Source organism: Mixophyes fleayi, chromosome 8 (assembly GCF_038048845.1).
Source record: "Mixophyes fleayi isolate aMixFle1 chromosome 8, aMixFle1.hap1, whole genome shotgun sequence".
NCBI classification, from domain to species: Eukaryota; Metazoa; Chordata; class Amphibia; order Anura; family Limnodynastidae; genus Mixophyes; species Mixophyes fleayi.
Window position 1 is genome coordinate 36,147,474 of NC_134409.1, and position 23,571 is coordinate 36,171,044.

The 23,571-nt window shown below is 38.2% G+C and overlaps 1 protein-coding gene across 3 annotated transcripts; it reads left to right on the plus strand.

The window, feature by feature from the left end:
- The first annotated feature begins 9,475 nt into the window (after positions 1-9,475).
- LOC142099162 (tissue factor-like) lies at positions 9,476-19,388 on the plus strand. Of its 3 annotated transcripts, none has more exons than XR_012678484.1 (7): positions 9,476-9,749; positions 11,413-11,524; positions 13,824-14,008; positions 14,885-15,072; positions 15,759-15,909; positions 16,468-16,599; positions 17,762-17,816. XR_012678484.1 is itself a non-coding variant. In XM_075182342.1 (7 exons), exons 1-7 carry the CDS (start codon positions 9,665-9,667, stop codon positions 17,789-17,791), a joined length of 795 nt encoding a protein of 264 aa, XP_075038443.1. In that variant the 5' UTR covers positions 9,476-9,664; the 3' UTR covers positions 17,792-17,913. The 3 variants fall into 3 exon arrangements, 2 of the variants coding, with proteins under 2 accessions (XP_075038443.1, XP_075038442.1); XM_075182342.1 differs by having other exon boundaries at positions 16,556-16,599; positions 17,762-17,913; XM_075182341.1 differs by lacking the exon at positions 16,468-16,599 and having other exon boundaries at positions 9,477-9,749; positions 17,762-19,388.
- Positions 19,389-23,571: the final 4,183 nt, after the last annotated feature.

A 23,571-nucleotide genomic window follows, 5' to 3' on the forward strand; every position in this document is an offset into this window, starting at 1 on the left:
AATCCAGACAGCTATTTAATCACAACTAAAGTATGCAGAGTGTTGCTATATTGCATTGTGATACCGAGCGAGTCTTTAACAAACAGAGAACAGCAATAGATTCTCTCTATTTAACAAAGCTCTAGGACCAGTGCAGACTCTCGGCACGTACTGCCAATTTTACAGCCAGGGCTTAGCACCAGTAAAAATGGTTTAGTGATATTTTGTGTTTAAAATTTTGTTTTCACTATTTATTATTATTAGTTTACATATTTTTTTTTTATATATTTAATTTTTTGCAAAAGCGGAACTGGAAGCCTGGACTTGGGTGAACTGCCAGTGCTGGGCAACACATGCATAGAGAGACCCTGCGCTGACCTGGTGTGCTGTAAGATTCCTCTTACCTCTGCCAGCCAGTGTCACCAGGGAGCTGAGCACCACTCAGCTGCCCCAGCGAAATATTCTTGCTAAATTGTGGGAAAGAATTGCGATAAGCAGCAATAGCAAATCTTCCATATTGCGGAGTCTTCATCAATAGACTACTAGATCTGTACAACATTAAGGTTCAATCTCGATTTCCAGCTATATAAAATAATATATACATGCAGGGAACCTTGTTACACCAACAGACAGATTTAGTAGTGGAGATGAAATATTACATATTTGTATGCAGTTTAGTTCATTCTAGTGATTTTTGCATTTACTGATCTCAGAAGAGGTACAAAACACCATGCCCCTTTCCAAAAATAAGAATCAACATTTAGTCACCATTAAAGGAAATCACAAGTGCCAAGGTGTCACATTTGACCAGACAGATTGCTGTCTAATGCCATCAGCTGTTATGCACCCCTGTGGGACACTGTACATAGAGTTCAATTTATTTTAAACAGAAAAAGGCAAAAGTAATAAATATCTCTCACAGAACCTCAACTCTCCCGAAATGTCCGGAAGACTCCCGGATTCCGGATGGGTCTCCTGGACTCCCGCAGAGTATGGCAGCCTCCCGCTTCATTATGAAGTGGGCAGAATTATATCCAAAATGCCCAGCATTTGGCGCCATCACGTCACAACGACAGGGTCAAAAAGACACAATTTTCTGAGCCCCGCCCGCTTCACGCCCATCTCCCCCAAGCAGCTCCCACACGAGGATTGCCATATGTTGGCAAGTATGCCTTAAATTCCAGTGAAATTTAACTAACACCTCAGGTATGCATAATACATTTTAAATGTCATTATTGAAAACCTGAAACTGGCTGCTTGATCACAATCTAAACTTAAAGTATGCAATATGCATCTAATCTACACTAACTGCTAAGCAGCATATCATACTGCAATTAACACGTGTTACCACTGTAATATCTATAGCATAGATATCATGGTTTGTGCACTGCTGAGACAGATTACTGTGTAAATACTTAACTTGTTGCATGCAGACCATGCAATACGTTCTATGATCATTTCCCTGTTTTCTAGACCCCTACTCCAGATGTCCTCTGTTCAACCAATCCCAGCTTGTTGCTAGGTAGAACATACAGCCGTTTTGTTTTACCTGGAATGTTGGAAGGTATGTACAATTTGGTCCAATTAAACTTAAACACTGGCCTGTAATGTTATTTGCTGCTACAAATTAAACTACTACCTGCTACAGCCCCGGGTTTGTCACATGAAGGCATTGAAGTGAACCACAACATGTCCATTTACTGGTTTGTGAATAAACAGTAGTGATCCTTGAAATTGTTTCACAGTGGTCCTCATACCGGTTTTTGGACCAGTTCTAAAATTCTAAAAGTCAAAATTAACTCTTAAAGTTTAGATTAGACTAAATATTTCAGCAAAACGTATGCAAGGTTTGACCATGTACGGTCTAGTCCAGGGGCAAACGCAGGATTTGTAGAAGGGGGTTTCCACACCACGCCACCAGTGGGCGTGACCAGCATGCATGGGGGCGTGGTTATAATATTAGACAGTTCTTGGCTGCTCTCCAACTCTTCTTATCCCTATAAGATACATGGGCAATGCAGCTTGCACTGCAGAGCCGTGAGAAGCGGGGACAGGGTCCAGCCATCTCAATTATACAGCGCCCCATGCTTGGAGGGGGGTTTCCAGGCACTAGGAACCGCCCCCCCCCCCCCCCCCCCACACCCTCAGTTTGCCTATGTAGTCTGTACATATGCTAGGGTGCTTTAGCTTTTTAATGATTTTTCATGTGAACAGAGACCGTTTGAATTAAAAAAAAACTGTTAAAAATACTATGAGTTTTAACCATTTCAGCTCAAATAGGCAACATTTTATAGTTTAATTTAACTTCAATTTAATTTGAGGACCGCAAAAAACATATTTGACGAATGTCAGTTCAGGATCATTGCTCAAAAGAAGGGAGGCTGTGGAAGTTGAAACAGGTCAAACTGAGTGATTGTATTGTGAACAAGGCATTTGAACCAGCAAAATTCAATCAAATTTCAAACAGCTTCAAATCATTTGAGCATTTCTATTAAACAGTATAGTTAGAGGTAGGCAACTTGCCAACTGATCATACTCACTTCCAAGAAGTCTGGTAGATAGATCCTGAGCATGTAAGAAGTCTGGGTAGATCACAAGCTTACTTCAAATGCTAAAGTTTAAAAATGTATTCCTTCTTATGTGTATATTCATTTTGGAACAGTTAGATCAACTAATGATTCACCACTTGATTTTTCACTTTAATACTTACAAGTAGAGTAAATCCTGAGGAAATTATCTCCAGCAGTTTCAGAGGTCGGGAAATTTTAGAAAACTCTTAACATCATGACAATTGTCTAGGTATAAAAGTGTAAATTTGTGGTGTCTATTCTGTTGGCAGACCATATGACTACGTACACACTGGCATTAACACTTTGCGTATATATACATTTCTAATGTGCATTTAAATTCCACTGCACTGATATTTTTTAATGCTTCTGGTTCAATGTCAACGCGTCAGATGCGTTTCTGCGTAGTTCAAAATTACATCAGTGCAATGGTTAAGAAGCATACTGGTCTACTTTGGAGATCTCCCATTCGGAAGGGGAGATCTCCCTGCTGCCTTCTGGGGGCGTGGCCACGTGAATCACGTCCTTAGGCCCGGTCCCTTTTTGACCCATACCAATTGTGTCCTATTACAGCAGAGGGCGGGGTCAGTAGGACACGATTAGCCACACCCCCACCCACTTCACTAATGTAGAGGGCAGGATGCAGGAGATTGCCCTGCTCTCTTGGGAGTCGACAACTATCCAGTACAGAAGTATTTACATATGCATTTTGCTTGAATCAAATAATATGCTTCCTGTTTTGTCACAGGCACATGTTTCAAAAACACAGATTGAATGCACTTTGAAATGCATCTAAACACACATCAAATGCATATTACACACAAACATAAATATGTATATGTAAGCCGCTGTCACTGCGTGTAGGGTGGGGTGCAAAGGTTACACAGTGCACCTCCTTCTCGAGCCCTGGCTATCTGAGGGGCATGGGTCTAAATGACCAGGGGCACATGCAGGTGTTTCTTTGTAAGTAGTAGGATACAGGTGATGTCACTTTGTGGTGCAGTGCAATAAAAGTCACAATAATTTGGGCGCCAGACCATCTCTATGACAAACTGAACTCTCTATTTACACTCCTCTTCCTCCAGCACGATAATCATAATGGCTGCAGCAATAAAGAAATATATATATACAGCTCCTTATTCTCTCCAGCACAGTTCCTAATGTTATCTAGATGTAATATAACATAGTTCACAGGTCTCTTACACTCCAGTACTCCATACTTCACTGCAGTTCACCCCTTCTCTGCAGGGGCATTCACATGGATGCTAACAGGCAGGCAGCTTCTCAATTCAATTCTGACACACACTGTGTAACTCTCAACTGCAGTTCACCCCTCCTCTGCGGGGATGATTTCTCCTTCGGGCTCTGACACTTCTCTCTGTGTACTCTCAGCCTCTGGCTTTGACACTTCAACTACCATGCCTCTTGCAGCAACACTCACTCCAGGATTTCTTCCATGCAAAATGTCCCCCTTCTTACGATGAAAAAAAATTAACAAAATGACATACAACGATATAATACAATAGTTTCTTGCAAAATAAAAAGGAATAAACAGCTGAAATGCTACACTTATGAACTATCAGTTTTCTGTCTGCTGCGAGGGCATGGATAATGGGACACTTCTCAATATGAAATTGACTCCCGTAAAGTGAACAAATCAATATTAGATTTTACATGACATTTTAATATACTTCAGGTGCCAACAACACCCCCCCCCCCCCCACTTCCACTGTCATGTCAGAACTAGAAAGTATTTGTAAATTAGTTGTTTATGACCTCTGTTCAATCACCTTTCAAGTCAGTTTTTCTTTACACTATCTTAACTTCTTACCGGAATGTCCTACAAAAAATGATATTACCTTCACACAACGGTTCATAAGCTTCCTTTCATTTGCACGTCAAAGCAGGATCCCTGTATGTATGATATTTGAGAAAATATGATATTTTCCTCTTTCCTTATTCCCCATCATTCAAACTTATCCCAGCTATTCAGTTAGCCAGTTAAGGTGTCCCGAGATATCACAAAATCACCAAGAATGTGTGGGGTCTGTTTTTGTTATCGGTATAACCGTAAAGAGAGATTTCAAGGGCTTTAACGACCCTTGCCATAAATTAGTATTGGGCACTCATCTGTAACTACGTGTATCCATAAAAAGTTCATGGGTACTGCAGAAGAGTTTTAATACCAAATCAAGGAAATAAAGTAATTTAGTCTCCCCGTTTCAGGTTAAAACCCCTCACTGGACTCAGAGTTCATCTGAGCTACACCAAGCATTACTATGAATTTATTCCCAAAACGGATTTGCAGTTTTATATGACTGGTAATTAGCTTGTATGACACCTCCTGAATCTAAATAAGGCACATTATGATTTGTATGTGTTATTGGGGTGGTATGTGCTGATATAACATACAAGCACTTCTCCCCACATCCTTTGAAGCTGTTCCTAGCTGTACATGGACTGCTAGCAAAGTAGCACTATTGAACTAACTTTACCTGCCTCTGTACATTAATTATGATCCCCAATGCTCATCACACAGACTTCTTCAGCTCGTAATCGACAGTGCAGCAACAGGATATCTCAGAGGTCAGAAAGATAAAAGATTAGGTTAACAGGACATATACATGTGAGCCTAAGAGCATTAGAGCACTAGTCCCCTGATGAAAATGAGTTATAGTCTAGAGTAAGTATAACATTAGTAAACAGATGATTTGCAGTCTATAAATGATAATTAGATGCAGGGGCGGACTGGGAAATGAAAGTGGCCCTGGAAATTTTTTCGAAAGTAGTCTCATGTAGGCGGGACCAAAAGCACTGTAGGTGGGGCCAATATAAAGTATGTAGGGTTAGTACACCTTTAGCCGTAGCCACAGCGGTATTAAGCCAGGACAACACCTGAGATGGCGATAACAGAACAGGTACCACTGAGATACTTGTTAAATGTGTGTGTTAGGGAATTTAGACTGTAAGCCCCAATGGGGCAGGGACTGATGTGAGTGAGTTCTCTGTACAGCGCTGCGAAATTAGTGGCGCTATATAAATAAATGGTAATAATAATAATGCTTCCGCATGCCAGCAGTAACCCTTTGAAACAAGAAAAAGCCCTATTGAATTTTTTAAGGCGCTTTTTGCCCTTTAATAAATGAGTCCCCCAGTGCATGCAAATCTCCAATGATGAATCCCTGACCACCAGTGTCTCCATTAGCACATACACTAATTGGGTTTTCAACATGATGAATAAGACCTATAACATAGTAAAAGTTTACTATTGAGACACTCAACAAAAATGATTAATATCAGAATTTTTTTTTACCTGCCATCCTTAGGTTCATCTAAGTGGCGTTGGACACATTTATGCTTCTTTTCGTCCACGTCACTTCTGATCCGCAGCCACCAGTACTGGCTCTGCCTGCCACTGTCCAGCAGAAAAGGATGAAGGAAAGACATAAATAGGGGAGAAGTGGAAGATGAGGGGGAAAAGATGTGGTGCAAGTGTGTAGAGGGGCAGATTGAAAAGAAAGGGGGGGCAGATGGGATGGGGGACAAAGGGAGAAATACACACAGAGGGGGAGAAATAAAGGGACATGCACCCATAATTTGGAAACAGACAACATTTAGGGGAACCTGGTAAAGAGAAACACAAATGGGGAGAGAGAGTCAGCGTCATTTTGGCCGCACACCCCCATGACAAAATGTAAATTTCGTCATGGGGGCAGGGTCAAAATGACACAATTGGCTGCCCCCTTCCATCCTGCCTCCACAAAACCTCCTCCAGAATCTCCTGGACATCAACAATTCGCAGTTGGCAAGTATGATATAGGGGATCAGATCACATGCCAGCGACTCCAGCATTAGCAGACAGCAGACACATAACCTATAATCTGCAACTTGTAGCTGGATGCTGTACCATGCAGAAAAAAATCCTTTCAGCTTATTAACTACTTAGGTGGAGTTTGTGGCTTGTACAGAGTTCACTAGGGTCACTGTAACTAATATGTGTTTTAAAGTGATATACTATTATATAGTTTTGGACATTTATTGGGATTTAAATAATTTATTAATTGCTGACCTATTGAGCTATTAAGCACCTGAGTCAGCATGTAATCCCTTTCCATCGCCCAGCACTACTATTTTCTTCTCTAATGATAACATTTTTTATTTCAGATATATGTGTGTGGAATCACTCTATTGTTGTCTTTTGATATACTTCAGATGCTGTTATTGATAACATTTAGATTTATTTTTCTATCTCTATTAACTGGAACTATATAGTTTGGTGTTATTGGATTATATTTTGCATCAGGGCCCAGGGATCCATTGATTTATTTATTTATTTAACAAGTGTAATATCTTAGCATTTGCACAAGGAATCATTCAGCTCAGATTTTCAAACCACCACTTCTAAATTCCCACATCGACCACTGAACATGGGATAAAAAACATATTGCAAGCACCAGTGTGTGCGTAGCCTAAATCTGGTCTCACAGGGGAGAGAGTGAATGCTGAACGCCATTGTCTAATGTGGGAAGAACATTTCACCTTGATTAAAATGTGCCCCTATGGAAAAAATTTCCAGCTTCATTGTTCTAATGTTAATAAGGCAAGGTACACTTAACAGTGTTTTGAGCTGAATATTGGGTCAATCGGACGTTAAACAACCGTTCAGCCCGATATCGCATTAGTGTGTACACTGAAACGATTAACTTTTGTCGGCACCAAGCACATGAAATCGTTGATCGAGATTTTCAAACTGGCTTGAAAATATCATTCAGTAATGGAGCAATGTCATGTCGTTCCAATTCTGCATTGTGTATGCTCTTACGATCAGGCTCTCCATGGAGTTTATAGAGTCATGGGGGTATATTTACTAAACTGCGGGTTTGAGAAAATGGAGATATTGCCTATAGCAACCAATCAGATTCTAGATATCTTTTATTTAGCACATTCTACAAAACAAAAGCTATAATCTGATTGGTTGCTATGGGCAACATCCCCACTTTTTCAAACCCGCAGTTTAGTAAATCTAGGTCATGATTTTTTCATCCGATGGTTATAACAGATGAAGAGCACAGATCTGAAGGTAAATCTTGTAAAATATGTATAATGTGTACACATGAATCGGCATGCTGATCAGGACTTGTTATTGGTAACACATCGGGAGAAAATTTCTTTAGTGTGTAACTAGCATTGCAATGATGAAAATAACCATGAAGCGAAAAAATTCACAGGCGCTCAGAAAGCCACCTCACTAGGAAACAAGAGACCAACCCTCCCTTGCTCTAATATTAGAACCAAAAAACAAACCTAGTGTTGGGGCTAAAATGATAAAACGTTATCAATGTAACACCAATATAGAAAGACCCAATAATGAAACAATACATAACAGATATTTCTGTAACAATAAATTCAGTGTCAAAAATAAAAATGGAAGTGTCCATTGAATATCAAGTTGATGTATCCATATATAAGATAAAAAAAAACAAGAAAAGGAAAAAAAATAGGTTATGCTTCTAAGCATCCAACTCCCAAAGATGAACGGGAATGTTCCAAACTCAAAAAAGAAAGAATATAAATATTCTTTCTTTTTGCATTTAGGGTTGTGAAGAGGTGCTTGATCTTATTTCAATCCATAGGAAAAAGGATTTGAGTACAACACAGAGACAATGGATTGGGGGAAGCCTGACTTGGCAACGTGTTCAATTATAGCACCAAACATAGGGAGTGTATTTACTAAACTGCGGGTTTGAAAAACTGAAAATGTTGCCTATAGCAACCAATCAGATTCTGGTTATCATTTATTTAGTCCATTCTACAAAATGATAACTAGAATTTGATTTGTTGCTATAGGCAACATCTCCACTTTTTCAAACCCGCAGTTTAGTAAATATACCTCTAGAAGTCAGTAGGTGAAGGTTTGGGCTATTTTAGGTCAGCTTATGAAGAGATTGAAAAGCATGAGGTTGCAGTCCATTATTTACAGGAGTATATACTTATAATACCATTCCTTGTATATTATATGATTTATTATTAGGAGGTCTAATATTGATTTAACAGTGGTTATGTATACATTTTAAATGTACATTAATTTGCAGGACTTCAATTTTAAATATTTAATGAGGGTTATTCATTATTTAGAGGGCTATACAGTCCTCTATGTAAACCAATATTAACTTAAGGGGTTAAATAATAATTTGGTTAGTTGTACAGCAATCTAGCAACTATACCATTATTATTATTATTATTATTATTATTATTATTATTATTATTATTATTATGATTATTATTATTATTATTGTTGTTGTTATTAACATATTTTTTTATCTCTGCAGCTCTATACAGTTGGGAACAGACAGCCACAAAACAGACTATAGAGACTATGTGGAGTTTGCATTCATTTTTTTTTTTTTTGGGGGGGGGTATGGCGGGTTATCAAGTTAGTGGAGTTTATTAATTTGCCAGACTAACTATTCGTCATTTCAATTGCGTCAATACCATGCTGTCCTTTTGTGAAACCAAATTGCTGAAAAATGTACTTTACTGTATGGGGAAAAAATCACATTAACTAATTAGATTAATTTAGTCTGCACTAATTTGCAGACTCTGATCTCTCAAAAAGCAAATTCCACGTGTATTGCTGGTGTTCTTCTTAATTATAATGCTAAAGCACTGTACTGAACACTGAGTACTCACAATGCCATATCTACAAACCCTTTGATTTTCGGTTTGTCTGTCACCATAGTTTCAATTATTCGGTGTCCTAAATTTAGTAGTGTATCAAAAAACATAATCTGGACCTATATTGAGAACAGAGGGCGCCCTCTACCGACAGAGAGCTGGAACAGTAATCAGAGGCAGACGGTGATGAGTAAGGTCCGGAATCCCCGCCCATGTCTTCACCTACAGACGCGCACAACTCGCTCCGTGTGTCCTGGCTGTATAAATACTCCGGGAGCTACAACAGGGTCACTAGCAAATCGCACAAGATACTCTCAGGAGGACAGAAGACACCGTGCGGAGAGCGACCTTAGATTTACTTTATCCTCCTCGGTGGTTTTTTATCTGCTAATAATTCTAAGGATTGCACAGGGTTACGTTCGGGGGTTTATCTGTAATCACTTATGTCTGGATTATATCACATAATGCACTGCCTTCAGTCTATCCTGCTTTGTGCCGTTTTATTCTGGCAGAGGACCCCAGCTGCAGGTAATCTACCCCTCCTAATAAGAAATATAAACCATTTTTACTTTTTTATTTAGAATTTGAACTACTATTGATAATTCATTTACATTATATGAAATGTATGGAATAAATAAGACATAATCATACAGGTTATGTACTAACTGAATATTATATACATCATATTATCACATGATTGTGGACAGACCTGGCCTTAGCAATAACATTACTGTTTGGTGTGTCACATAATCTTGGGGATGTTTCCTTTAGATTGTAAGCTCTTTTGATCAGGTATTGCATTCTTATTATCTTATGTGAATGTTAAACTCATGTCATTATATTGTTGTATGTGTACTGCTCAATCAGTTGTACAAAGTTGTAGGAGCTTTATAAATTAAAATTAATGATCATAGTGGAAAATACAGGTATTAAGGACACTGTATATTGTATTATAGCATTGTTAGGGGGCTGTCCAGGAAAGTGATAACCTAGATTCCACACATAACAGTGCTATGTATGAATCCAAAGTACACTTGTAACTCTTTGACTTGTTGCCAAATTTGCCATATTCAAGGTCTCTGGGACATTAGCTGAACAAGTATCTTACATTGTTGGAAAGTTGACACATGGTAATGTTTTAAGTTAAACTCGCAGGAAGTGTATTACAGGCATATTATGTACAAAGGCAGATGACATACTCATTGTAACCCAATATGGACACAGCAATTCCTTTGTAGGCTTTTTACAATGTTAAAAACAAGCACATGGGCTACAATGTTTACAGTAATAATTTAACTTAAGCCACCTATTCCCAGCCGGATGGCCTGGTTTAGCTTTACTGTGACCCATTATAAACTTATTTGTAACTGCATGTGTTTTACATTTCATTGTCATCTTAAATATTTATATAGTGCCAGCAAGTTCTGTAGCGCTTTACAATTTGTAACAACAGTAATAAAACAATACTGGGTAATGCAGACAGACGGAGAGCTAAGAGGGCCCTGCTCGCAGGCTTACAACATTTAATTGAGGAACAGAAGGCATACAGGGACTTGTGACACAAAGCATATTGTAAAGTTTCAGTTCACACAGGCATATATGGTTGTGAAAGACAGCCTGCAGCTGTCAGACTGTACTTTGACCTCAAGAGCTCACAATCATGCCTACTCTGAAAGAAAGCTTTTACAAGGCATCATTATCAGTATATCTACAGTTAAGCCTTAAATCCAGCAAGTATTTAATTAGGTTCATAGTTTACTCTTTTGTATTTGTAGAATGATGTGTATTTGTGCTAAGACCACAAACAACTTAAGTATTTGATCTTGCATTGTTCTCAACTTGTTATATCATGCAAGACAAACAAGAACTACACATTGTGGCAGTTGTATTAATATAACAGATGGGAATTAAATGTTTTAGATCAACCCCTCCCACCCAAACTGGCAGATTCACGGGGTCCTTGAACCACACAGCTGCCAATTCATAGATACACCAATGACCCTTGTAGAACGATTGTGTGAAATGAGTGTATATTTTTATGTTTCTATTTTATTATGCATGACTCTAATCTTTCAGTTAGTAAATGTTAATTTATATCTTATTGTGTTACTTTGCTTTTAATGCAAAAAGTATGAATCATGCTTTAGGCAGGTTTGGCTGGTACTTAACATTTTATATTCTTTTTGTGCAGAAGTAAACTTTCCAACAGCACGAGACATAAATTGGTCATCTATCAACTTTAAAACCATTGTAGAATGGAACCCTAAACCTACAAATCATACGTACTCTGTTGAAATAAGAGAGTGAGTATGAAATATCATTGTCTCATATGTTATATGCTGTTAGTATCTTGGGTAATGACTTGTCTATGCACCAATCTTTATTTGTATGGCAAAATACAAAGTATTTAATGTTGTTTTTCATCAATATGCACTACTTTCTTTTAATTTGTATACCACTGCTCCTCACAGTGACCATAGAAGGAGGCACTAGGTGGTTTTGTTCATGTGTTTAAAATTATCAGCATTTTTAGTTCTTATCTTTTGTTGGGGCAGGTGGGTTCTTTTTTGCTTTTCAGAACTTTTTGATGATAGGCCCTCAGATAATTGATCCAAAACCTATACTTTAAATGTCACCCAATTGTTTTAAATACCATGGAGATTTAAAAAAAAAAAAAATTCTGTTCGGATAATTGTTGTGATAAATGGTAACTAAATGCATTTTTAATGGGCCCTGGCTAATAAAACTCATTATACGTTTGAGAAATTTCAGTAGTTGTAGCAGCCAAAAAAATGTAATTCTGGAGCCTAATTACCTTCAATGAAATTTTTAAAAAGCTCAGCTTAGTGCATTCTTTGAAAATGTTTGGACTGGTTCTAAATGATATTGACCAATATTTATTACTGTCTATTAGATAGACAGCATTTTCCACAATCACTAGTTTGTTTGTTTTTTTGTTTTTTTTTGTAATATCATTTTACTGTAACGTTCGTGCCTGCAATATGTTATGCCTTTAATTGCATACAGTCTGTTTATCTTATTAAGCTGTAGAGATCCTCAAATAGGGGCCATATTAGCAGTTATGTGCTTGCTCAAGGTGTGATCCTATATCACTTGTGTAAAGATACAATACCAACATCTACAGTGTTCTTAACTTGTCTCTTAAGCTGATCACACTTCTGAAAAATTATCCTGAAATCTAATCATGTTGTGCCCCCAAAATGGATTGTGCATAACAATTATTATTTTACATGCTATTAATAATGTAGGACTCTTAGGATCCTCAAGATCTTAAAATACAAATTTTGATGTTGGGGTGGGGGGGGATAAGAAGTGTAACTTTTTATTATAGCACAAGACTGCATTTTTTAAATAAAGTGCAGTGTTTATAGTTTGTACACTAGATACATTGAGGGTTTTCATTACACCATCTGTTGATGCAAACCTAAGCCAAATATGGCAGCCCTCTGAAGACTATGTACGTAAAATGTGAAAAAACAAAATTACTTTACCCCAAAAGTGTCAATAATTCTGGGCTTGCTAAACCCCTTTCATTTTCATTAACTAACTAATCCTCACATTGAACTTTACGGCATATTAAATATTATTTTAATGATTGCTTATGGTAAAATCACATGTCCTTGTCGCTAGGTTTCTTAGAAATGTTGGGCAACCAGTTTTCTTTTTCCTCACAATCATTCCTGGCTTTGGTTTGTGGGGCGTGAAGCATATTTTCTCCATTATTGTATGTACAGTCAGATGTGGTGATAATGGTGGACGTATTGACGTGTTAGCTGTGCAGTATCGTGCTTGTTCTTGCATGCATTGAAAACTACTTTGCATAAAGTCTTACATTTAAAGGAATTCATTCCCCATCAAGGCAAAAACATGTGATAAAGACCATTCCATATCGCACTGTATCAATTTAATGCTCTTAAATGACATAAAATGGAAGAGCTGCTGGCATATTTACAATGATTTATGCAAATATTTCTGGACAACAAATGTGTTTTGGGTAAAGGTATGATAGAGTGGGAAAACATTTATTAGTACAGAAAACACTTCCTGTTTTTAAGTATTAGGGCCACGCAGAACCTAGAATAGCTAATAACCAAATAATTTGTACTGAAGTATTTGAAACATGGGCAGTGGGGAATATCTTGCTACAGGATGCTGCCTCATATCGGGTCATTTTGTAGTTTTGGTTCAGTAACCCTAAAGTCAAATCCACCACACACAATGGAGGCAGCCATTTTGTGAGCTGCACATATGTTCTTGTCAATGCTTCCTAACAGTTCACAGGGAAGCAGAGGCATCACTGGTTCAGAGGGAATGAATAGCTTGGTTCAACCCATAAAATATCTGCTTCCACTGGGTTTGGGGAATATACTTAACACTTAAATTGTTCAAATATTATTCTGTTTGTTTATCACCATGCTGGAAACCCTTGCGCCTTGCCAAATCTGCAATATATTTCTTACAATTTTAACATTGATAAGGTTACTTGTTGTTTATATGCATAAAGGAGTCAAAACAAATGGTCTGAGGCTAAATAATAAAGTTTATAGATGTTTAAGTAATGGAATGCTTCTGTTTTTTTAGTTCATTTTCTGACTGGGTAAAGAAGTGTCACTATACAAATAAAATAGAGTGTGACGTCACAGATATCGTTCAAAATGTCCGCAACCAATATGATGTCCGGATCATTTCAGACATCTACTCAGAAGAAATTATCACTGAAGAATTTCCTTATGCTGAAGGCCCTTCTTTCACACCGTATGAACAAAGTACGTGACATTCTTTAAATTCAGCTTGCTCCTGATTGCTTTCATGAGCTGGTCTTCCCCCTACCCTTTGTTTTCATGTCTGCGTTTATTTTGTCTACCTTGCATTTCTCTGTTTTATGTAAATCCCTTTTTCCCCATTGTCCAGTACTATGGCACATTACAAATCGCCAATAAAAGTCCTCATCACCATATCTTTGTACTAGTCCGTTTACTTATATTATTTATAGTTGCTTTGTGTTCCCTGGCTATCGTGCTACTTTTTAGCCAAGTCTATTTAGCCCTAAAACATTTTTGACCAAGTCTAAGGTCTCTTACTCATGTTTAAAAGGATGGCACTCACAATGCTAGGTACAGCATTATTGAAGCCTCTACCTCTAAGGGGTATATTTACTAAACTGCGGGTTTGAAAAAGTGGGGATGTTACCTATAGCAACCAATCGGATTCTAGCTTTCATTTATTTAGTACTTTCTACAAAATGACAGCTAGAATCTGATTGGTTGCTATAGGCAACATCTCCACTTTTTCAAACCTGCAGTTTAGTAAATCTAGCCCTGAGTGTTTTGGTTTTGTTTTTTTTTTTTGGGGGGGGGGGGGGTTTATGGAGTGTAATACCTTGGCACAGCCTCTGTCTCCGTTCTGCTATTACTGTTAAGGAGCAATGTGTTGCCCCCTAACCTTTCTAATAGCAGCAGCATAAGTCTATTGAAAGCACAAAAGTGTTATTTGTTCAGGATATTTTTATACATGCCAAATTATTTCCTATTGTCACAGCTTACCATCCTTTACATAATCTTTTCTTCAAAATATTTTGTTGCATTGATTACATTTTTTTTTTTTTTTTTTTTTTTTTTTTTTTCATTAACTTTCATTTTTAGCAATTATTGGAAAACCAAGCATTGAAAGTTTTGACTTCAACAAAGACCACACCCAACTGACAGTTGTTGTTAAAGATCCTCTGACACCTTACAGATCTGACAATAACACTTTTAAGACTATTCGGGATATATTTGGAGTTGACTTTAAATATACTGTGTTCTACAGGAAGGCAGGCAGCACAGGAAAGGTGAGTACAGACACTTGGTGAAACATCTTCTAGTTGCCAAATTGCCTTGTATAGGTCAGGTATTTTGAGTAAAGATATTTCTGTTTGACAAGGTGTTGGTTGGGGCTGGTCAACATATATCTAGCTCTCCAGCATTTCCTTAGGTCCCAGCATGCATTGCAACATGTCCAGGCTGTATAATCTCCTAGTTCTGGGCTATTATATAGTCTACACTTGTCCCCTAGACATACTGGAGACAGCCCTTTCGGAACCAATATGAAACAGAACAGAGCCTTTGTTACCTAATGATCGGTAACATAATTGAGACACAATATGGTGGCAATCAAATAAGTGAATTAAGCTTATCCGTTCACTAGGAGCATCAGTGATGATGTTGGTTTATAGTGAATTGATTTCATGAATATTTCATACAGTGTATAAGCAGATATTTTGTTTTATTTATTCATTTTGCCCAAATAAAAAATACTAATTTAAAAATACTTTTATCGCCTAGATTTTCAATATCGAGCATAAGATTGACTCAGTAAAGCTTATTTCTTTAAAAAAAAAATACTGTAAACTTTAGAGCAAGTTAAATGATATATAGTGAGAGAAGACTGGGCTTGTAGACCAGCGTATGTTTTGTAATGATTTGCTGTCAATGAATGTTGAAGTCTTACAGATGGTTATTCCAATTATCTTTGCAGAAACAAGAGTCTTCTGCGACCAATGAAATCGTAATAAACACCGAGAAAGGAGAGAGCTACTGTTTTTTTGTGCGGGGAACAGTTCCATCTCGAAAAATGAACAGGGACAGCCAAGATTCTGATGAAAAATGCACCTCGACGGGAAATAGTGGTATGTATCCAAAAGACTGACTGACTGCTGTCGTCCTTTCTGTTCATTTCGCTGCGGAATTAACATGTTTATGATGTGGCTGTAAGAGTTCTTAAAGCGGGAAGTTTGAAGCTTTTTTTTTTTTTTTTTTTTTTTTTTTTTTTTTTCCCCCCTAATGTTGTATGTAAGGGTTTTGACATTTGCAAAGCTTTTGAAATCCCTATCCACTTGTCACCTGAATGCAGTGGCGGATCCAGGGGGGGGGGGGGGGGGTTTATACACAATCAGAGCATCCGGGCAGCACACTGTCCCTACCTGTCACTGCCGAACGGACCTGCACATAGTGTGCAGCCTCCGATGTAAAGGGGGCGGGGCCTAAATCGCCCCGGGTAGAAGAATTCTCTAGATCCGCCCCTTCCTGAATGGCACTGAAAGTGTCCTGTAATTGAATGTATAATTGTTAGTGAAAGCTAAATTAGGTGTAAGCAACTTGGTTTTTCTCCTCATAAGGTCAGTGTAACATTTGCCAACACCACTTTATGATGTCCGTTTGACAGTGTTTTCATTACTCTGGTTCAGGAGTACGACCATCTTTCTACTGTGGGAGCCTCTGAACCTGTGTTTGCAGTGTGTTATATGCGCCTCTGAATTTACTTTTACTTTCCAGCTGTCAGTGGCTTTTCAACATCCGCTGGATTTTTGTGCCTCTGTGTAAGTTGACTCCCCCCAGCCATGACTTCATTAGACATGTGGGAGATGGGTCCGCTCTCATTAATGCTTTTTAGCCCACTCCCCCGGCAAAACGAGTCAATAAGTCAAATTACTTACAGACTCCCCTCTGTTTTCTATAAACTCTCGCCTATTTCACTGTCTCCCATTTTACCAACACATTACTTGTAATGTGTTGTGACTTTGTCTGTCACTGAATTGTAAGAGGCATTGTTAATTACTAATCATTAAGCATCAGCACCATCCCTGAACAATTGGGTTTTTAGTATGGTACAACAGTTGTCTTTAGGCCCCATTTGCTGTATTTGGACTAGGAAAGTTCAAACTGATGGACACATATTTATAGACTTTCTCATTGTGCGTTACTGATCTAGAAATTACACATCACCCATGTACCGTGCAATAGAAGGTGGTACTACTGTAAAGGGTGGGAAATTCTCTGTTTGACATTGCATTTTAAAATAAGTCTGTTTTATAGCAATTACTTATTTTTAAAGTTTCATAAGCAGCTTTCAGATTACCAAATTGGATCTAGCAATAAAACCTTGTGTCTTTAGTAACTTGAGTTACATGTGTATTATTGTACACTTGTCACCTCTGAAAGCCATGATAAATTTATAACTCCCAATATTGCTAGGCAGATGTTGCTGGAAATGATAGATGATAAAATTTGAACTATGTTGGAGTTCCATAGGTTGTGGGAACCTCTACTTTATTATACTCTACTGAATATACTTTAAACCAGCAGCAATGCGCTCCTCTTATCAGGAACCACATTGAGGGACATAAGGCGGCTATTCATGCCTAAAGCACAGTTATTTGTCTATGCTTTAGCAGTTAGAACCTTACAAAACACCTTTTGACTATGCACAGTGGAGGCAGCCATTTTTTTTTTTATAGACAACAGGTAGACTTTAATCATCCCTTATCAGAAAACTTCAAGGACTGGTTTTAATGCTGCTGTGTAGAACATCTGCTACTACTAACAGGTGGAGCTTTAGTGAAGAAGCGAATAACACAACATATGTATCTTCATTGTACATGAGATACATATATTTACCTAATATCTCTTGCATGCCTGCGTAAATATGTTTGTTTTGAGGATTTTTAAAACCAAACCATGTCTTTTTATTTCTCTCTCCAGAACTTGACCTTACTATTGTGGTTGCTGTAGTTGTAGCAGTGGCTCTTATCATCATCATTTTAATTCTGTCTGTGGTCCTGTACAAATGCAGAAGGGTGAAAGAAGAAAAGACAAAGGAGACAATGCCATTGAATGATGTTTAAATCCCTGCTGAGCCCCATTGTCTGCATTTACTACTGCAAAATGTGACTACACCGTGCACAGTACCTGCTACTCCAGAGAGTAGTGTAGGAATTGTTAGTTTTTGTGAAACTAATTGGTTCAATCATTTTACTTGTTATAAGTACAAATTGTTTTAGTTTTGTAAAGGGCAATATGTTTTGGTTTTTCTTTGTTTGTTTGTTTTTTGTTTTTTTTTATTATATGAATTTTTAACACTAAATGTATTTTTTTTAAAAAAAAAAAATATTATGCTTGAATCCAGGTGGACACTAATCATTTGCCTGGAAAATAGAAAAAGGAATTATTAATAATGGCACTCGAAATAATGTGACTTTCAAAACACTACCAAGGTACAAAATTTATGCAATAGTAGCTGTGGCATCTTAAGGTACATAAGGGGCACACAGTAAATAGATTTTTCTACTACACAACAAAATATCTGTGAACCAGTCATATTCTGCAAAGCACACAGGCTATATCTGCTTTATTATGTATTTTGTATCAGATGAGCAAGTGTGGTTTGTAAACTACATTTATTTCTGCTCGCAGACATTGTCTGCCTTTCCTGTGCATGGTTCATTGGTGGGCAACCTGTTGATCTGAAGTTGGGGAACTATGAGTAACAGCATGTCCTGCTTAAACTTGTAGTTCCTCAACATCTGGAGAGCCTTAGACTGGCTTAGTCCAATTGGAAAGTTGTAGTGACATTAGACTATATCAGAGCTTACTTTTGGATGCCTCTAAATACTTCCTGATAATCAATAGGAAAACTGTAGTATCGCAGAACATGATGGCAAAGCATATCATTGGACAATTCTAAGTCATTCCTGACAGCCAGTAGGAAAGCTGTATATATCAAAGCATTCTATTGGATGTCTATAAATCATTCCTGACAGCCAATAAAAGGCTTACAATGGCACTACAATATATCACCTGTTCCATTAGATGCCTCAATATGTAACTAGACTTTTTTTTATTTTAACAAATATTTAAATCAAGATGATAAAAATGATTGCAACCAGAAAGAGATAATAAATATGACCTAATGGAAGACAAACGCCATGTCGGCTAGTAGCTGGTGATTGAGAAAGAGGATGCCAACAATGTAGAACCAAAGAGACCCCTTATACACTGCTGCTGTAATATATCACTACTTCATCTGACCGTCACTGCCTTACAATAATATAAAGCAGAAGTACATTTTGCTTGGGATATTTGTAGTTTGAATACTAGAGACAATGCACTTATCAAAAGAATATTGTATTTTTATAAATGAACTTGTGTATAAACTTTGATACTGTCATGTTTGAGGATTACTATTTTATAAGATGATAATCAAGGGTATTATTTATATAATATATGATTTTTCTATGTGGATTATGGTTAATATTGAGTTATATTTGTATATAATGAGTAACTTATTTTTATAGAATTTATTGTTGAAATAAAGGTGAATGGGAAATCAGACTGAGTCCTGGATCTAATTAATTCATTATACATTTTATTAGACATGCTGTTTGACTCCAGATTAGAAATGCAGGTTTAGTCTACTTCCACTAAGTATATAATTGTCTTGTTAACTTACACATAATATGTTGATGACCTAATACTGCAAATAGTTGTCTGTTTCTTTTACTGGCTATTTTTGACCCTTCATTATATCTGCCATGTATCATCCGCAAGACCTCACAAGAGCAACAAAAGTACTTTGCAATAAGTCCTCTTCAATTGGCCTTGCGCTAATATTTAATGATGTCATAACATCGCTAGATCAAAGCCATATTTATTTCTGAATAGATTAGCAAATAATGTCAAGACTCAGGAATTATACTGTCACTACACTTGCAGACTAATCAAATGGCAGTCTTAGCGTTTTCCAATATTAGAACCTGTTTTTTGGGTCTCTTTTTAGGTTGTTGCCTAGGGCCTAATGCAGGTATGCACCGTAATTTTGGCACTTCAAATTTAACATTAAAAAAGTCAATAAATTAAAGGGGCTGCCACCTCTCCATGTAGTCCTTTTTACTGTTACATGAATGTGGTCCTCTACTTCTTGCAAGACAGGAAAGAGCTGTCGGACGCAGAGGATTGAGCTCCTCCCAGCTATTTAAACCGCTAGAACAGTGTTATACATGTGCTTCAAAACAACAGTTCTCTCCTTCTTAATTGTCAGCACAGTTGGATGGCAGTATATTAAGGTAATGTTGAGGAATGTCTAGACCAAGGTTCGGCAACCTCCAGCTCTGGCAGCCATCTGATGCGGTTCGTCCGGGTGTCGGTGGCAAAGGGGGTGACAGCGCTCTGTAAAGTAATGGGAGCCGGCAGAGGAGAGAGAGCACTCCTCCCCCGCCGCAGCTCCCTGCTGGCTGAATGACGCGGACGTGACCCTAAGGTCGTGTCGGCATCATTCAGTTGCCAGAGAGCACGCCGAGGAGGAGAAGAGAAGGTAAGTAAATATAAAATAAAAAATTGGGGGGGCTACATTATATAAAAAAAAAGGGACCTATAAGAGGGGGCTCCATAATAAGTGTTTTGTGGCTCCCAAGGTTTTTCCCCCCTCTGGGAAATGGGTTCCAACGGCTCTTTGAGTGTGTAAGGTTGCCTACCCCTGGTCGAGACAAGCTTATTGGGGGGAGGTGCTGAAAAGTGGACAACTCTTTAATTATTTACAGATGTTTTTATTTTGTACAACACTATTCTTACAATACAACAATAATAAAAAAAAAAAATCTAAAGCATTCCTGTGATTCTTCTAATGCCTGTGGAATGCAGTTAAAGTCTTCCCACGATGTGTATACTGCTTGCCCCTATCCTGTGGCTAGGCTCAAACAGCTGGAAGTTCCATCTTGCCCTGATTGACATGAAACTGGATACTTCAGGGATAGCAGTGAGGTCAGATATTACAAACGTGTAGTTGTGCCTCAAGGCACGCATTGTTAACGACCAGTGATGTGGTATACGGTGGTATGCCATACTGACACTTCTACTGCCTTCATTGTAAAACTGTCATTACATTTACTTATATTCACTTCTAAATATCCACTTCAGATGTTGGTTAAGACCATATAGTGATCAATAGATTTAGGTTTCCAAACATGATCATGACATCTACAAACTGATGAGGTTGAAGGAAGTGGCAAGGAGCACAGTGGCCTAGTGGTTAGCACTTCTGCCTCACAGCACTGGGGTCATGAGTTCGATTCCCGACCATGGCCTTATCTGTGTGGAGTTTGTATGTTCTCCCTGTGATTGCGTGGGTTTCCTCCGGGTGCTCCGGTTTCCTCCCACACTCCAAAAACATACTGGTAGGTTAATTGGCTGCTATCAAAATTGACCCTAGTCTCTCCCTCTCTGTCTCCTTGTCTGTCTGTGTGTGAGTGTGTGTCTATGTTAGGGAATTTAGACTGTACGCTCCAATGGGGCAGGGACTGGTGTGAATGAGTTCTCTGTACAGCGCTGCGGAATTAGTGGCGCTATATAAATAGATGATGATGAGGATGATGAAGGAGCACTCTGTATGACTGCATGAAAATCCCTCCTCCTTCCCATTGTAATTCTACACAACCTCTATAGACCCAATTTCAGCACTTATCAGCAACTTGACACAAGGCAGATTTCAAATGGGCTCTTTTTAGAGCTACATATTTCCAGAAAGAAAGATAAATGTGGCCATCTGTGTCACAGTCCTGTAATGACCCATTACATGCAATTATGTCCCTATTACAGCTACTGCCCTCTTGTGTGGCAGGAAAACAGCGTTTCCCATTGAATGTAATGTACCAGTGCACAAGCATCTCTCAGCTTCAGAATGAATAAATAAATGTAGCGGTCAAAAGCACCTTTGAGACCTTTTCAGTCACACCTGGTTCTTCTCAGTTGCTCACATCCACGCTTCTAGGTGGTCTCAATGTGATCATTATTATATTAGAATCAGGATTTGCATTTTTGTTTCATGCCCCATCTCCATCCCTGTACAAGGTAAATACATGGAAATCATATAGCCCTAACTGAGGCAGTGGCTTAATGTTTCTGATAGGCAAATAGTAAATCATTAATATACAAAATAAAAATAAAGTGCAGAGTGCCGCACCTGAAATTCTGCCATCCTGGACCGCTGTTTCAGGGTTTTCTACAAATCCTAGAAATCTGAATTCACGTGAAAAAAAAGGTCAATGCACTTGGACTGTAAAGTCAGTATATGAGATGACATTTCTATGTATGTGTATATATCAATTCATAACTAGGGTTTACACTCACATGTAAAATATGGTTAATGGTTAATTCTACAGTACATGGAGAGTATTATGTCTCTTATATATTAACTAGCATATTAATTGTATTACATGTTAAGGTAATTCTTACATCTATATATGTTTTCCACGCAACGACATTTGTGAATGCCTTCATGAGTTGAATTGCAAGATGAGTTAGGGGCAGTGTTTCCTTAAGGACGGGAGACCAGTTTAGAATGCTGTGGTTTTCATCCACTTCATAGAAGAATCTCTCTGTTGTAGCATTGGCACAACATCCCCTATTCACTTTAATGTAACAAGGAGGAAGAAAAATCATTATCCGACATTGAATCTGATACTCGGTGTTAGGTTGGGAATTTAAAGCGGACCTGGAAATATTGCAAAAGAGATAATTTTGTAGGTGAGACCAAATTGTCAGTAGTAAGGGCAATGCATGTGCCACCATCACACAGGAGTGGGCATGACTTTGCTTTAGGCTGTCTTTCACCCCCTTCCCCTTGCAAGTTCCATGGCAATGCTGTGTGCACATGGCTCTACCCTCCACAAGCAAAGCAATAAGAAGAGGGACATACATGTTGTATGGCCCTGCAGTCAGGACAAAGTCCTGATTGTATGGGACAGATCCCCAAAATCAGGAGGACAGTCCTACCCGAAACCAAACAGCTGATTAAGCTGCTCCCTCCTACCTGTTCTTGCAGCTTTCACTACCTGTTGCTTCTTCTGCTGGGGTCTTAAGCGAAGTCACTGCTTGTCTGGATGATGGACTGTTGGGTCCTTGTTTGGATAGGTGCATGCAATATGGAAATACGAACAACGAGTGAACACTCTAGATCTTCCTACCCCCAACCAGCTCTGACACTAAATAATATTCACATTTAAGAAATAGGTCTATTAACATTCATCTTTAATAAAAAAAAAAGCCTTTTATTCCCAACCAACCAGCCCCAACATTAAGAAAAAATATATAATTTACATTTGATAAATAGACCTATTTCCACCCAAGCCCTAACACTAAATTAATAACATTCAAATATAGGTCTATTTCCTCGTAACCAGCCATGGCATTAAATTAATAGGAGTCACATTTAGCAACTGCCGTCCTTTTTCCCAACAAGTCCCACATTCAAATAATATCTCCAGATCATAACAGCTGTAAATTAATAGGCCTGACCATGACTCCACCATTAAATAGGCACCATCCTCAGCTAATTATTACATTATTAGCCCCTACAATCACCCCAACTCTGCATGAGCCCCAATGTATCCAGGTACACCCACTCATGAGCTACCATACCATGGCTCATGCACAAATGTTGAAGTAATCACGGTATATAAAAAGCATAGCATTTGACCATGTTAGGATCCCATGACTGCTAGTGCTAGGGAAAGACTTGC